Consider the following 14,780-nt stretch of genomic DNA (forward strand, 5'->3'; position numbering starts at 1 on the left):
TAATGAGTTAATTCCTGAGAGTGGAGTTGGCCTACCAATGAACTTAGCGATGCCTACCTCAACTCAGTCATCTCAGTCAGACTACTTCCCATCAAAATATTTTCTTTATTTTAGGTGCATCTGTGCCCACTGACCTCACACAAAGAGAAGTCCGGTATTTAATTGATGCGGGACATGCAATAAATTCTCCGTATCCTTTAATTCTACGAAAACAACAAAATGTGAAATGCATTCTCTCATTTGAATACTTCCCGATGCTTGATCCATTCGTGGTAATGGGAATAACATCAGTTATTTCTTTAATTAGACTAGGTAGTTGTATACCTAATAGGTACATACAGCCTAAGGGACTCACTAACTTATCTACAGTACACAGATATAGTACATTAAAAGCAAGACAATAAGATGTGCCTACAGTAAGTCAACAACTGTACGCCAAAGAATATGGCATCATTGATTGGTAATGACACGAGTAAGTGCTTGGCACTATTCTATAAACTTGGCACATACCTTGCATTGTGCATAACTGCAATTGGGCAACACCCGTGGGTGGAGCAAGGCGTGTCACTATGTAGCATGAGCAACTTATGGAGTACTCTAAGCTACACATGTTGCATGATGCACTTAGACATGTCAACTTACATCAGTCATTGACCAGGCATAAGTGATCCCATTTAAGTTTTGAAGCACCAAAGCGGCTTTGCGCTGGCTGGCATTCTATAACAGGTTATATATTCCTTAATGCCATTAGGTGAGAGTTCTTCAAAAGGTTTCTGCACGTTCATATTTTTGTGGGAAATGGCGGAGGTAGGAGGAGTGGTAATAGGGTGTGTTGTAGACAGTCATGTGACTAGTCAGTTGCAAAACATGGCGATTATGTGGAAAAAGTGAAGTAATTTGCTTTTGAGATATTTAATAAGTAGCGTTTAAAAAAAAATTAAAAGTGCAGAAACCTTTTGAAGATCCCTCGTAGAATTGGTACTACATGAGCCCCACTGTGGTGCCTTGATTTAGGTGTCACTTTATAGAATTGCTCTTAGATTCCCAAATTCTGTATATAGCCTATAGATTGCTTACAGATGCAACATAGGCCCTCCTTTACTAAGGTCCGCTAATCGAATTAGTGCGCATTAAATGCTAACGCGTGCATGTTAGTCTATGGACACGTTAGCCTTTAGCACGCGCTAATCTGATTATCGTGCGCTAATCGGTTAGCGCACCTTAGTAAAAGAGGGAGGGTTAATTGTTTAATAGGCACTGATAATTGACAATTAATACCTAATTAGAAATAACGCGCGCAGCTTGGTCGGCATTCTATAAAGCGATTCACATCAGTTCTAGTTCTCAAAAGGAAGCGTAGCCAGTGGGAGAAGCATTGACAGACGATGGGCATTCCTAAAAGTTAAGAGCACTGGTATAGAACGTACCTGATCTATGGACAACTTAGACCTAAACGGGTGTCCCTAAATGTTAGCTAAGCATGATTCCATATATGGTGTGTGCTTTTTATAGAATCGAGCTAAGCATCGTTCTAGAGCAGGGGTGTCCAACCTTTTGGCTTCCCTGGGCCGCATTGGCCGAAAAAAAATGTTTCTGGGGCCCCACAAACGGCTGCGGCAAGATAGAGGAGGGAGCCGGCAAGACGGTAAACACCCGGGGGCAGCAGAGGAAAACACTGCATCGCCCTCGACTGGGGCTGCACAAAATACTTCACGGGGCCGCATGTGGCCCTCGGGCCGCAGGTTGGACACCCATGTTTTAGAGAGTGCCAATTTTGGGGGTGCTAAATATAGAAACAGGTCCATACTGTATAAAATGACCATACTGACTATCACATTAGTTTTCAACCCTCTCCTGAGAGATCCCCAGCCAGACAGCCTTTCAGAATATCCCTAATGAATATGCATTACACATATTTCCATGTTTGTCTCCTCCATGTTTGTCTCCATGTTTGGCTATCCCTAATGAATATCCATGAAATATATTTGCATGCCTGTCTCCTCCATTATATGCAAACCTCTCACATGCAAATTCATTAGGGGTATCCAGAAAACCCGACTGACTGGGGGGTCCACCCAGGACAGGGTTAAGAACCAACGAACTATCCAATCTGCCCAACTACTAAACTCTATAATTCCTTCTTTATCTAAGAATATCTTTCCTTTTTTATGTTTTCTTGATCTGAGACCATCCTCATCCTTGATCTGAGACCATTCTTGATCTGAGACCATCTGCTGGGAGCATGTTCCATACATCTATAACTCTAGATGAGTTGGGGGATGGACAATATATTAAGGAAGAGATCGACTAGATACCATCTCGTTAATCTACCTTGCATGTTTTTATGACAGATCAGCCTCATTAACCCTCTTTAAATTATAGCTTTAAATATGTTTTTCTAACATCTGCTTCTCCCTGACTTGGTCCTTCAGGGTATTAAGCAAGCTTCAGATTACTGCAAAGCCAATAATATACCATTTCCCAAGGTTGAGATCGATCCAGCTGACCAGAGTAATCCCAAGGACTGTTACATCTTCGAAGGTGAAAATGTTCCTACTGTACTCCACTTTCCAGTCTTCAATAATGTCACCAGTAAAGGTATGTAATAGTTTATTCACAGGATCTCTCCCTTTCCCTTGTAATGTGATGTCACCAAAATCATAACCTATCCACTGTTAACTTCCCCCCCCCTCTTTTATAACGGTGTGCTGAGCTTTTTAGCGCATGCTAAATATTACCGCGCACTAAACGCACGCTAAATGCTAATGCGTGCATGCTATCCTATTGACGCATTAGCAGTTAGCGCATGCATTGATTTAGTACGCACTAAATCCACGCTAAAACGCTTTGCGCGCCTTTGTAAAAGAAGGCCTTTATCTTATAGGAAACCTCTTTGGCAATATGATATTTTATGGAAACATGGGATTGCTTTTCCTAAAGAGTGCACACTGAGGACCAGATGCTATAGAGGACACCTATGTTAGGTACTATAGGATCCCTAATTGTGGACGCTTGGCAATGCCTAACTCAATTCTGCTCGCAACCCAAGTTATTCAGTTCAACTTAAATGACATGGTAGTTGATTGCAACATTGAAGTTCATTGAAAAATTAATTTTTGAAAATCAACTAAAAGTTACGCATGGACTTTGGCACGCCACCTAGCATCGCCTTATGTTCCCTCTAAGTTGAGCACATGAGCAACCACTCGTACATTCTAGGGTACTCAGTCTCAGATTTTACCTGGTCGCTCACAAAAAAATATTTGAAAATCTGGAAAATTGTTGATTTTTAGAAGTTGTTGATTGCATTATTTGTTATTTTTAGAACTTGTCACTCACACGAGAAAAAATTTACATGCCCCCAGTCGGACCTTAGAGGGAGTATTGTATCTGATGCCTATCAATGCCTACCAACACCTACCTGAAAAAGTAGGCATGGTTAGGGGCAGAGAATAAGCATGGCAGACTTAGGCGTCACTAGTGAAAACCTGACCTAATGTACCAGCACCTACTTATAGGACATCTAGGCCTTCTTTTACAAAGGCGCGCTAAGCGTTTTAGCGTGGATGTAGCGCATGCTAAATCGACGCAGGTGCTAACCGCTAACGCATCCATAGGATAGTATGCACACATTAGCGTTTAGTGTGCGCTAAAAAGTTTGGACACACCTTTGTAAAAGAGGGGCTAGTGATGCCTAAGTCTGCTTAGGTGCCAGTAGGCGTGATTCTTTAAATGACGCCTAGTGGTTGATTGAGAACCACATCCAGCAGGTGTGCTTAGGCACTATTTATAGAATCTGGCCCTAAATGCACATAGGGTCGTATTCTATAAACACCACCTACCTGCACCTAACTTATAGGCACAGGTCCATGTGAATGTCAATCAACATTAAGGGGTCCTTTTACTAAGGTACGCTAGACGTTTTAGCGCGCATTAATATTTAGCGTGAATTAAACAATAACGCATCCACAGACTATAATGGACGCTTTAGCATTTAACGCACGCTAAAACGGCTAGCACACCTTAGTAAAAGGCCACCTAGGTATCCTTTATAGAATTACGCCTAGCCTAGCAGTGCCTAAGGAAATATAGGCATCGTAGAGGTAAGCGCTTGGACTAATTTACCTACACCTATGCCTAGTGACGCCTAGTGGCGCCTAAGTCTACCATGCCTGTTATCCACTCCAACCATGCCTACTTATCAGGTAGGTGTCGTTAGGTGTAAGTCGTTTAGCTGTGATGCGATTTGCGAGATATCAAGAATTAATAAATTAATAAACTAGGTACCACATGAAATTCCACGCACAATTGTTAATCGTTTTTTATGTGTTTGTTTTTATGCTTTTTTAAAAATGATGATCGTGTCCTTGTTTGCTTCTCTTTCATTAGGTACCGTACAACTGCGGACTGTCGAGTATAACATTGCATGTCTGCAGTATAATAAAGAGCAAATCAAAATCTTGTATGAATTAAGTAAGATGAATGTAAGAAACAACGTCCCAAAAATCATAGAGAGCATCAGAAAATACTGTAATTAGGCTGGATCACCCCAAACATTTTTACCTCTGGAACCTCACTAGAGCTACAAAAAAAATTGGTCGCCTACCTAAACTAAACTAAACCTTAGGCTTATATAAAGCATCTTCGCTATAACAGTAGAGCTCGGCATGGCTTACAAAAAATTCGAAAAGAGAACAAATACCCATCCAATGCATTTGTAACCAACCTCATTTTTCTTATCTGCATGCATATTGAGAGAAATGCTATTTCAGTACTGTTGTCAGTGCAAAATAAAATTATTTCTCCTTCCCAGCTCTACTCGTATTTGTCATTACTTTCTTGACCAACTTGTCCTGGTGACAGGATTTTAGAATATCCACAATGAATATCCACATCTCTCTTCATATTTGCCGGGGTTAGGGGCACAGTTCCCTTGCAAATATATTTTTTTAAACATTTAAAGCCCTTGTGGTCCAGTGGTGATGCGGGGCAGGAGTGATCTTCCTACACTCCTGCCCCATGCATATCTACTATCAAAAATGTTTGCCTCAAGTTCCCACTGATGCAGAAACTTGCGGCAGCCATTTTTGATCACCGTGGATACCTGTGCCTGCATCCTCTGCCTCTCACAAACTGGGTAGTCCTTTACAGTCAGGCGGGGAGCTTCTTCCACAGGAGACATATCTGGGCAGTACATGTGTTCACTCCAAAGATGAGCTACAAACATAACAACCCATGCAATGTTTACCTTTCAAACACAGGATAGCACATGTCCAAAAACAAGTCATCTGCTTGCTGTTATCAGTATACAAAGATTCAAATGCAGTCAGAGAGGACATCTGTTTACTCTGCATAACAGCTAACAGACACTACCAGGTTTGGGCATGTAATACTGACAAGAACTCAGCTGGAAGTGACTAAAGCTATGAGTCAAGCAGAGCAACAGTCAAAAGAAACAAACAAGTCATGAAACTATACAATGTTGTTCTTAGACTTACCCTGTTTCTTAGACTGTGCCCTTTTACTACATATGCTAAGGGTGAAGGCAGGTTGTGGGTTAAGTATAGACTGCACATGGCAATTACCAAAGAATATACCAATATCGAAATTAGAAAAAGGCTTCAATCCGGTTCAATTTTCTTAATAACAGCCCTCCAATCTATTATATATTACTTTTTACTATCCAGAAAGCTTCACAGTTTTTCCGGCACAAAATAAACATATTTCATTCCAGAATATTTAATCATACATTTACATGGATAACTAAGCAAAATAGTAGCTCCCATTTTTTTAAAGTTTCCTCCCTCATACTCTAGAATATTTTCCTTCTTTGTTGAGTGGATTTCGTAACATCTGAAAAATCCAAATCTTTTCTCCCATGAATAAATTTTGGGAGAAATGAAAGAAAATCTTCATTAACATATTCAAATCCTGCTCAAATACTAAGGAGTACTACGGTATTGAACTTCTTCCTGAGATGTTTCAAGAATAGTATGGCAACATTTATGCTCTGATGGATATGGTTCATAGACAACGGCGCGGAAGACAAAGGCGCGCCCGGACAATTGAGCGCAGCGCGGAGGCGCGTGCCGCTCAAAATTACAGTTTTTAGGGGCTCCGACGGGGGGTTTTGTTGGGGAACCCCCCCCACTTTACTTAATAGACATCGCGCCGGCGTTATGGGGGGCTTGGGGGGTTGTAACACTCCACATTTTACTGTAAACTTAACTTTTTCCCTAAAAACAGGGAAAAAGTGAAGTTTTCAGTAAAATGTGGGGGGTTACAACCCCCAAACCCCCCACAACGCCCCCACAACGCGGCGCAATGTCTATTAAGTAAAGTGGGGGGGTTCCCCCCAACGCACCCCCGTCGGAGCCTTAAAAACAGTAATTTTGAGCGGCGCGCGCCTCCGCGCTACCCTCAATTGTCTGGGTGCGCCTTTGTCCCGGCGCGCTTTTGACCTGACACCGATGGGTATGCACTTTGGGCTGGATTCTGTAAATGATACCTGAATCAGTGATGTCTGAAAAAATGGATGCCGACAGTGTGCCAGTCACATTTAGACACCATTAACGGAATTTGAAAATGACATGCAACAACTTGGAGAACGGGCATCCCCAATATTATTTTAGTTGGGGAAAAATCTGTCCTACAAATTGGATCACTTCACCCAAATTACAGCTCATTTTGCATTTCTTAGTTCATATTTATTTAATATACTCATACCACAAATCTCAGCAAACCTAAGCAGTTTATAGTGAATCAAAAAGATAAAGAGACTTAAAAACAAAGAGAGAAAGCTACCTCCCCTTTTACAAAATCATAGCACGGATTTTAGTGCCGCACATGGCAGTAACAGCTCTGACGCTCATATGAAAAATCGGGGGATGGGGTGTATTAGGAAGCGTAGGTTCCTAAATAAGAGACACTTAGAGGGAAGGATGGTGATATAAATTAGAAATATGACAATGGAAGCATTGCCAAAACAAGACCATGAGCTCTGGAGTAGATATGAGTACAGTTAACATTAGAGAATGCTTGACTAAAACAATAGATCTCTAAGATAGTTTTAAACAGTTTGAAGGAAGTTTCTAAATGTATATCAAGGTGCAAGCTGGATGTAATGATGAAGAAATTGCTCTTGAAGGGCCCTGGACAAAAGCGTCGGAACGGGGGAGGCCACAAGGGCCATGGCTTCTCCCAAAATTGGCAGTCAGAAGAGTCAGTTATGGATTTATTCCTCCACCCACCTTCTCCCGGCCATTGTCATTTTAAATCTTCGGGCAGCCGACGTGCAGCATCAACGAGCGCCGATGCAGGATGAAGACTTCCAGGATAGGCCTGCTCATTGACACTGCGTGGCAGCTACCCAAAGATTTAAAATTACAGTGACTGGGGAAGGTAGGTGGGGGAGGCGGGAGCTGGAGAGAGAGGTCGTGATGCAGGATCCTGCTGGGCTAGGGTGGAGTTTTTGGACCCACCCCCCAAACAAAAAAGTATTCCACTGCCTATGGCCCTGCATATCTCCAGAAAACTAAGGAGACTTTGTTGATATGACTTTTTAGGCTTACCAGACAATAGGCTAGATTTTAATTGGCAATGTTTTATAAAATATAAGTTTGCATCACCTTCTTCCCTGTTTGTTGTTTGCAAATATAGCATGATGCATATCTGGCTGGGGGAAATGGAAAACCAAACGACTGTGACAGAATTCATCTTTCTGGGTTTCTCTAACCTGAGTAAAATGCAGTTCATTCTTTTTGGGGTTGTCTTGATGGCATATACTTGTATCCTCCTTGGAAATGCCCTTATCATGGTGGTCACAGTTAACGATTCTCATCTTCACACTCCCATGTACTTCTTCCTGAGTAACCTAGCTGTCTGTGGTATCTGCTATACCACAGTGACTATTCCCAAGATGCTGGTAGATTTACTGATGGAAAAGAAGAGGATCACCTTGTCTGGCTGCTTTACACAATTTTACTTTTTCTTTGCACTCGGAGGTTCAGAATGCTTCTTTTTGGCAGTCATGGCTGTTGATCGCTATGCGGCCATTTGCAACCCATTGTATTATGCCAACATCATGAGCAATAGTGTCTGTTGCAAACTAGCTCTTGTAGCTTGGACTGTACCATTTCTGTTTCCGATATATCCAATTATACTCATAGCCAAGTTGCCCTATTGTGGACCTAATGAGATTAATCATTTCTTCTGTGATGCAGGCCCGCTATTCAAACTGGCTTGCACATCTACCTACATCAATGAAGTACTGGGCTATACATTATGTTCAGTCACAATACTTAGTTCCTTTATCATCACAGTAGCTTCCTACATCCGTATCATAGTCACAATAATGAAGATTTCTTCTTCTAGAGGGAGAATGAGGACCTTTTCTACTTGTGCATCTCATCTCACTGTTGTCACTATATACTATGGGACAATAATGTTCATGTATGTTAGACCATCAGCAAACTATTCCCTAGAACTTGGAAAGTCTGTGGCAGTCTTCTATACGCTGTTAACACCCCTCCTGAATCCCATCATCTACAGTTTGAGGAACAGGGAGGTAAGAGAGGCTGTGAAGAAAGTACTAAAGAAGACTTTCCCCCTCTTTTCCTAAGGTGCGCTATGCTTTTTAGCGCGCGCAAAATATTAGCAAGCGCTAATCATGGGCTAAACGCTAACACGTGCATGTTATCCTATGGATGCATTAGCAGTTAGCATATGCATTGATTTAGCGCACGCTAAACATGCGCTAAAAAATACTTAGCGCACCTTAGGCCCTCTTTTACAAAGGTGCGCTATGCTTTTTAGAGCGCGCTAAACACGTGCTAAATGCTAACGCGTGCATGTTATCTTATGGACGCATTAGCAGTTAGCGCATGCATTGATTTAGCGTGCGCTAAACATGCGCTAAAATGCTTAGCGCACCTTAGGCCCTCTTTTACAAAGGTGCGCTAAGCATTTTAGCGCGTGATTAGCGCACACTAGATCAACGCGCGTGCTAAACGCTAACCTGTCCATAGGATAACATGCATGCGTTAGCATTTAGCACGTGTTTAGTGCGCTCTAAAAAGCATAGCGCACCTTTGTAAAAGAGGGGGTTAGTAAAAGAGGGCCTTTATTTTGAAGTAAGGAATCTCCTTTGGTCTTCCTGGGTGAAACCTAGACATTTTAATTAATATATACCATTTTATTGTCATACCCCCCCTTTTACTAAACCACGATAGCTGTTATTAGTGCAGGGAGCCGCTCTGCTCCCGATGCTCATAGGAACTCTAATAGTTGCAGGGAGCCGCGCTGCTCCCGATGCTCATAGAAACTGTAATAGTGCAGGGAGCCGCGCTGCTCCCGATGCTCATAAGAACTATAATAGTGCAGGGAGCCACGCTGCTCCCGATGCTCATAAGAACTCTAATAGTGCAGGGAGCCGCGCTGCTCCCGATGCTCATAGAAACTCTAATAGAGCAGGGAGCCGCGCTGCTCCCGATGCTCATAGAAACTCTAATAGTGCAGGGAACCGCGCTGCTCCCGAAGCTCATAGAAACTCTAATAGTTGCAGGGAGCCGTGCTGCTCCCGATGCTCATAGAAACTTAGTAACATAGTAACATAGTAGATGACGGCAGATAAAGACCCGAATGGTCCATCCAGTCTGCCCAACCTGATTCAATTTAAATTTTTTTTTTTTTTTTTTCTTCTTAGCTATTTCTGGGCGAGAATCCAAAGCTTTTCCCGGTACTGTGCTTGGGTTCCAACTGCCGAAATCTCTGTTAAGACTTACTCCAGCCCATCTACACCCTCCCAGCCATTGAAGCCCTCCCCTGCCCATCCTCCTCCAAACGGCCATGCACAGACACAGACCGTACAAGTCTGCCCAGTAACTGGCCTAGTTCAATCTTTAATATTATTTTCTGATTCTAAATCTTCTGTGTTCATCCCACGCTTCTTTGAACTCAGTCACAGTTTTACTCTCCACCACCTCTCTCGGGAGCGCATTCCAGGCATCCACCACCCTCTCCGTAAAGTAGAATTTCCTAACATTGCCCCTGAATCTACCACCCCTCAACCTCAAATTATGTCCTCTGGTTTTACCATTTTCCTTTCTCTGGAAAAGATTTTGTTCTACGTTAATACCCTTTAAGTATTTGAACGTCTGAATCATATCTCCCCTGTCTCTCCTTTCCTCTAGGGTATACATATTCAGGGCTTCCAGTCTCTCCTCATACGTCTTCTGGCGCAAGCCTCCTATCATTTTCGTCACCCTCCTCTGGCCCGCCTCAAGTCTTCTTACGTCTTTCGCCAGATACGGTCTCCAAAACTGAACACAATACTCCAAGTGGGGCCTCACCAATGACCTGTACAGGGGCATCAACACCTTCTTCCTTCTACTGACTACGCCTCTCTTTATCCTTCTGGCAGCAGCCACTGCCTTGTCACACTGTTTTTTTCACCTTTAGATCTTCGGACACTATCACCCCAAGGTCCCTCTCCCCGTCCGTGCATATCAGCTTCTCTCCTCCCAGCATATACGGTTCCTTCCTATTATTAATCCCCAAATGCATTACTCTGCATTTCTTTGCATTGAATTTTAGTTGCCAGGCATTAGACCATTCCTCTAACTTTTGCAGATCCTTTTTCATATTCTCCACTCCCTCTTCGGTGTCTACTCTGTTACAAATCTTGGTATCATCTGCAAAAAGGCACACTTTTCCTTCTAACCCTTCAGCAATGTCACTTACATACATATTGAACAGGATTGGCCCCAGCACCGAAACTCTAATAGAGCAGGGAGCCGCGCTGCTCCCGAAGCTCATAGAAACTCTAATAGTTGCAGGGAGCCGTGCTGCTCCCGATGCTCATAGAAACTCTATGAGCTTCGGGAGCAGCGCGGAACATTCAGCGCATCTCCCTGCACTAATAACTGCTATTGCGGTTTACTAAAAGGGAGAATAGCGTTATTTTTTTTCTAACATAATTTCTCTAGTGAGAAAATGTCAGGAACTGGCTTTATGACTCAGTCACAGTGAGGCAGATTGTTATATGAGGCACATGGCTTTCAATCCTGAGCTCAGATTCTACTACTCAAGGGTCGCTAACTTTTCCACAGAAAAAAAAAAAATTGACACCCATTCCATTTTATATCCCTTTCTTTCCTCACTCCTGGCCCACCATTGACTTGACCATATCCCTCCCCAGTTCCCTTGTCACACCGACTGTTGCACCTTTCCCACACCCCACCCCTCAACACCAACTGCCTGCATAAGGGTCACCATCTCAGAATAAAAAACTGCCACATTCACGTACATTTTATAAGGAGTTCCGAAAAGTTAAGCACTAAAGATTTGTTATAACTCTCTTACTACTGCTATAAATTGTTTGTTTTGTTGCTGTAATTAGTCCCAACTCATATGAGGTCTGTTTGGGGGGGGGAAGGATTGTGACTTATATACTGCCTTTTTGTAGTTATACAACCACACTCAATGTGGTTTATATCCAGATACTTAAAGCATTTCCCCTATCTGTCCCAGTGGGCTCACAATCTGTCTAATGTACCTGGGGCAGTAGAGGATTAAGTGATTTGCCCAGGATCACAAGGAGCAGCACAGGGTTTGAACCTACAACCTCAGGGTGCTGAGGCTGTAGCTCTAACCACTGCACCACGTTCCCCTCCACACTCAAAAGGTTCCAGGACAGTTTTAATTATGTGCCAAAGGGATGTTCTTTTGAGCTGCACTAGGTGGTGTTGAGTAGCTTGAAACTAGAGAATGACACGGTGACAAAATTCATCACCGTTCCCGTCCCCACGGATAACCGCGGGAAATAATCCCATGCCACTTTCTAGTGTCTATTTCAACCTCGGTCCTTCTACAACAGCATTTGTCAAAGCAAAGCTTGCGGGTCAGTGGTTTTGCCTAATTATATTCTGATTCTTTCCTCTCTCCTTAAAGAATGACATGAAGATGGTTTCCCACGGTTATCCGCGGGGACGGGAACGGTGATGAATTTTGTCACCGTGTCATTCTCTACTTGAAACCTCATGAGTGAGCTCCTTTTTTCCGTTTTTATCTCCGAGCTACAGCAGTTTTTGTGAAAGTGTGTTTTCGTGATCGGCTATCACTTACAAGCTCAGCGAGCAATGCTCCAGCGTGAGGTTCTGTTTTAAATTGGGTAAGACCGCTATAGAAACTTATGAAATGTTGAAAGTGACTTATGGAGAATATGTCATGAGTTGTGGAAGATGTTTTGAATGTGGCAAAATTCATGAATTTTGCACAAAAATGCAACGACAGTTCTGCCCCAGCCACTTTACTCTCCCTACTGACTTCTTGTTTCCTAAACTTAAATCCATGCTGAAAGGAAAACAATTTGACACCATTGAAGACATAAAGCAAAATTAGACACAACAACTTTTGGCGATTCATGAAGATACATTTAAAGACTGTTTCCAGAAGTGGAAACGACATTGGTAAGGGGAGTACTTTGAAGGGGACCCAATGGAATAAGTTGTAAGATTATTTAAAACATTTTTATAAAATCCTGGGACTTTTTGAACAGACCTCGTATGTTGGATTTCATACAGCATATAGAAATTGTCCTACTACTGTAAAAGGTCTGTGCCCATATTATTAAAATTGTCATGTTGTTGGAATAATTCCAAACTCATATGTTAGATTCTTCATATTGTGTATAGAAATTGTCCAGTATTGTTAAAATGTCTTATCTTCATTTAAAATCCTTACTCTAGCTACCTTATTTCTAACTAATGATATGTATGTCTTATCCTTAACTGAAGTCCTTCAACTATTTTATTGATAACCTATATTATATATGTAAACTTGTAATCCGTTCTGGGCTCTTTTGGGAGGATGGGCTAAAAAACTGAATAAATAAATAAGAACATAAGACTAACCTTACTGGGTCAGACCAATGGTCCACCAAGGTTAAGTTGCAAAATGATAGCGAATATCTGCTGCTTGTATCTTTTTTTTTTAAATATATTTTTATTGAATGAACCAATCACGAGAGGTACAATCAGCAACCAAGCCAAAAGAGTATAACACCAGAGATACAGTAATCAGGTATGCTATACAGCTAGGCCAGAAATCAGGCACTCAAACAAAGCCTTCCCATGAAAGTTCACAATTTTCATTTATGAAACAGAACAACAGGAAAACAAACCTCCCTCCCTCCCCCCGCCCCAAATCCACCCACCCTCCTCCCCTTGCATCCTGAGGAATCGACCCAGCTTAGAACGAGTCCCAACACTCCACATAAGCCACTGATTGCCAGCTAGTGACACCCTTCTTGCGTTGCCTCTCCCAGATCGCCATCTGGGACATACTAGCTCTCCATTGTTGGAACGTAGGGCACACACTACCCACCCAGTGCTGCAGAATGAGCTTCTTAACGAGCCCCAGAGCCACCAGCACAAATCGTTGCAAAGGCACAGCAATACCAGCCTCAGTCAGGGGACCCGTGACACCAAGCAGCAGAGTCTTGTACGACCATTCCAGGGAGCGCCCCAGAACATCCTCCACCTCTTGAAGTGCACGTACCCACAGCGGTCCCACCAAAGAGCATTCCAAAAAATGATGCACCAGCGTCCCCTTGAGAGCAGGACACCGGGTACAAAAGGCATCAGGCCACAGGCCCATAGTGTGTCCAACGCAGCGGGTTACATACGCCCTATGCACGATCTTAAGATGAATTTCATGTAAAGCAACATTAGGAGTCGCTCCCGCACCATCCACAAAGCATTGTGACAACTCATCAACTGTAACCTCTTCACCCAACTCAGAGCTCCAGCCAGCCGCCATCCAGGACAGAAAAACCTCAGCAGGCCTCCAGTCTCTCCCCAGTTTGTACCAAGCCGACAGCGAGTTAAATTCAAGTGAGAGGGAAAGGAAAGCCCTGTCCAACGGGGAAAAGGTAGGTAACTCCCCGGACGGCAGCCGAAGCGAGGAGCAATAACTACGTAGTTGTAAATAGAACAGTACGGACCCTGCACTCCACGCCCAGTGCTCCTGATATGCAAAAAAATCCGGCAGTCGCCCCGAACCCAGCTCCACAAGCTGGCCAACAAATCGGCACCCGGATCGACTAGCCCGCACAAAGAAAACATGTGTACCCGCAGGGAAAGCAGGGTTAGCCACGAACTCCAAGAAAGGGGAGGGGCCCGACGAGCCCCCCAATTCCCTGCGCCACCAACCCCAAGCGGTCCGCAGAGGTCGTAACAAGGAAGCACAGGCGCCAGCCCCGGGTCTCAAGATATTGAACACTGATACCGGGTCCGCCAACATGGACCAAAATCCCTGTGGGGCAAACTTAGTCTCACCCGTGTAGATTTCGTGCACCCAACGAAGCAGAGCCGCCACGTTATAGAGACGAAGATCCGGGAGATTGACCCCTCCCTGAGACCGCTCTCTAATAAGCTTGTGGTAACCAATTCGCGCCCGTCTAGAGCGCCATATAAAAGATGAAACAATACCTTTATATTTCCTAATATCTCTACATGTGATCCACAGAGGCACCATCTGCAGAGGATAGAGCAACTTTGGCAAGAGGACCATCTTAAAAAGAGCAACTCGACCGAGAAAAGAAATCGGAAAGTCCATCCACCTCTTGCAAAGCGCTCCCACCGCATCTAGTTTGTCTAGCACATTTTTCCTATATACCACCCGAGGGTCCGCATGCAAAAACACTCCCAGGTATTTAAGCGTGCCCCCAGACCATTTTAATGGAAAAGAAGGATCATGGTGAGCCGCACATTGCGAGTGGA

At 43.4% G+C, this 14,780-nt stretch overlaps 2 protein-coding genes across 3 annotated transcripts in view; both read left to right on the forward strand.

Annotated features, from left to right (window-relative positions):
* Window positions 1-4,812, forward strand: part of PLA2G4C (phospholipase A2 group IVC) — a 57,370-nt gene extending 52,558 nt beyond the window's left edge. For both annotated transcript variants that reach the window (XM_033923600.1, XM_033923601.1), the window contains exons 14-16: window positions 115-272; window positions 2,433-2,598; window positions 4,390-4,812. In XM_033923600.1, coding sequence (XP_033779491.1) covers window positions 115-272; window positions 2,433-2,598; window positions 4,390-4,538 — 473 coding nt within the window. In that variant the 3' untranslated portion in view covers window positions 4,539-4,812. The remainder of the gene's footprint in view (window positions 1-114; window positions 273-2,432; window positions 2,599-4,389) is intronic.
* Window positions 4,813-7,663: 2,851 nt separating this feature from the next.
* On the forward strand, window positions 7,664-8,620 carry LOC117349641 (olfactory receptor 6N1-like). Its single transcript, XM_033923233.1, has one exon. It carries the CDS (start codon window positions 7,664-7,666, stop codon window positions 8,618-8,620), a length of 957 nt encoding a protein of 318 aa, XP_033779124.1.
* Window positions 8,621-14,780: the final 6,160 nt, after the last annotated feature.

This window comes from Geotrypetes seraphini, chromosome 16 (genome assembly GCF_902459505.1).
Source record: "Geotrypetes seraphini chromosome 16, aGeoSer1.1, whole genome shotgun sequence".
Lineage (NCBI taxonomy): Eukaryota > Metazoa > Chordata > Amphibia > Gymnophiona > Dermophiidae > Geotrypetes > Geotrypetes seraphini.

Excerpts from the sequence above, each read along its gene's own strand:
- LOC117349641 (XM_033923233.1), top strand. The coding sequence starts at position 7,664 with ATGCATATCTGGCTGGGGGAAATGGAAAACCAAACGACTGTGACAGAA.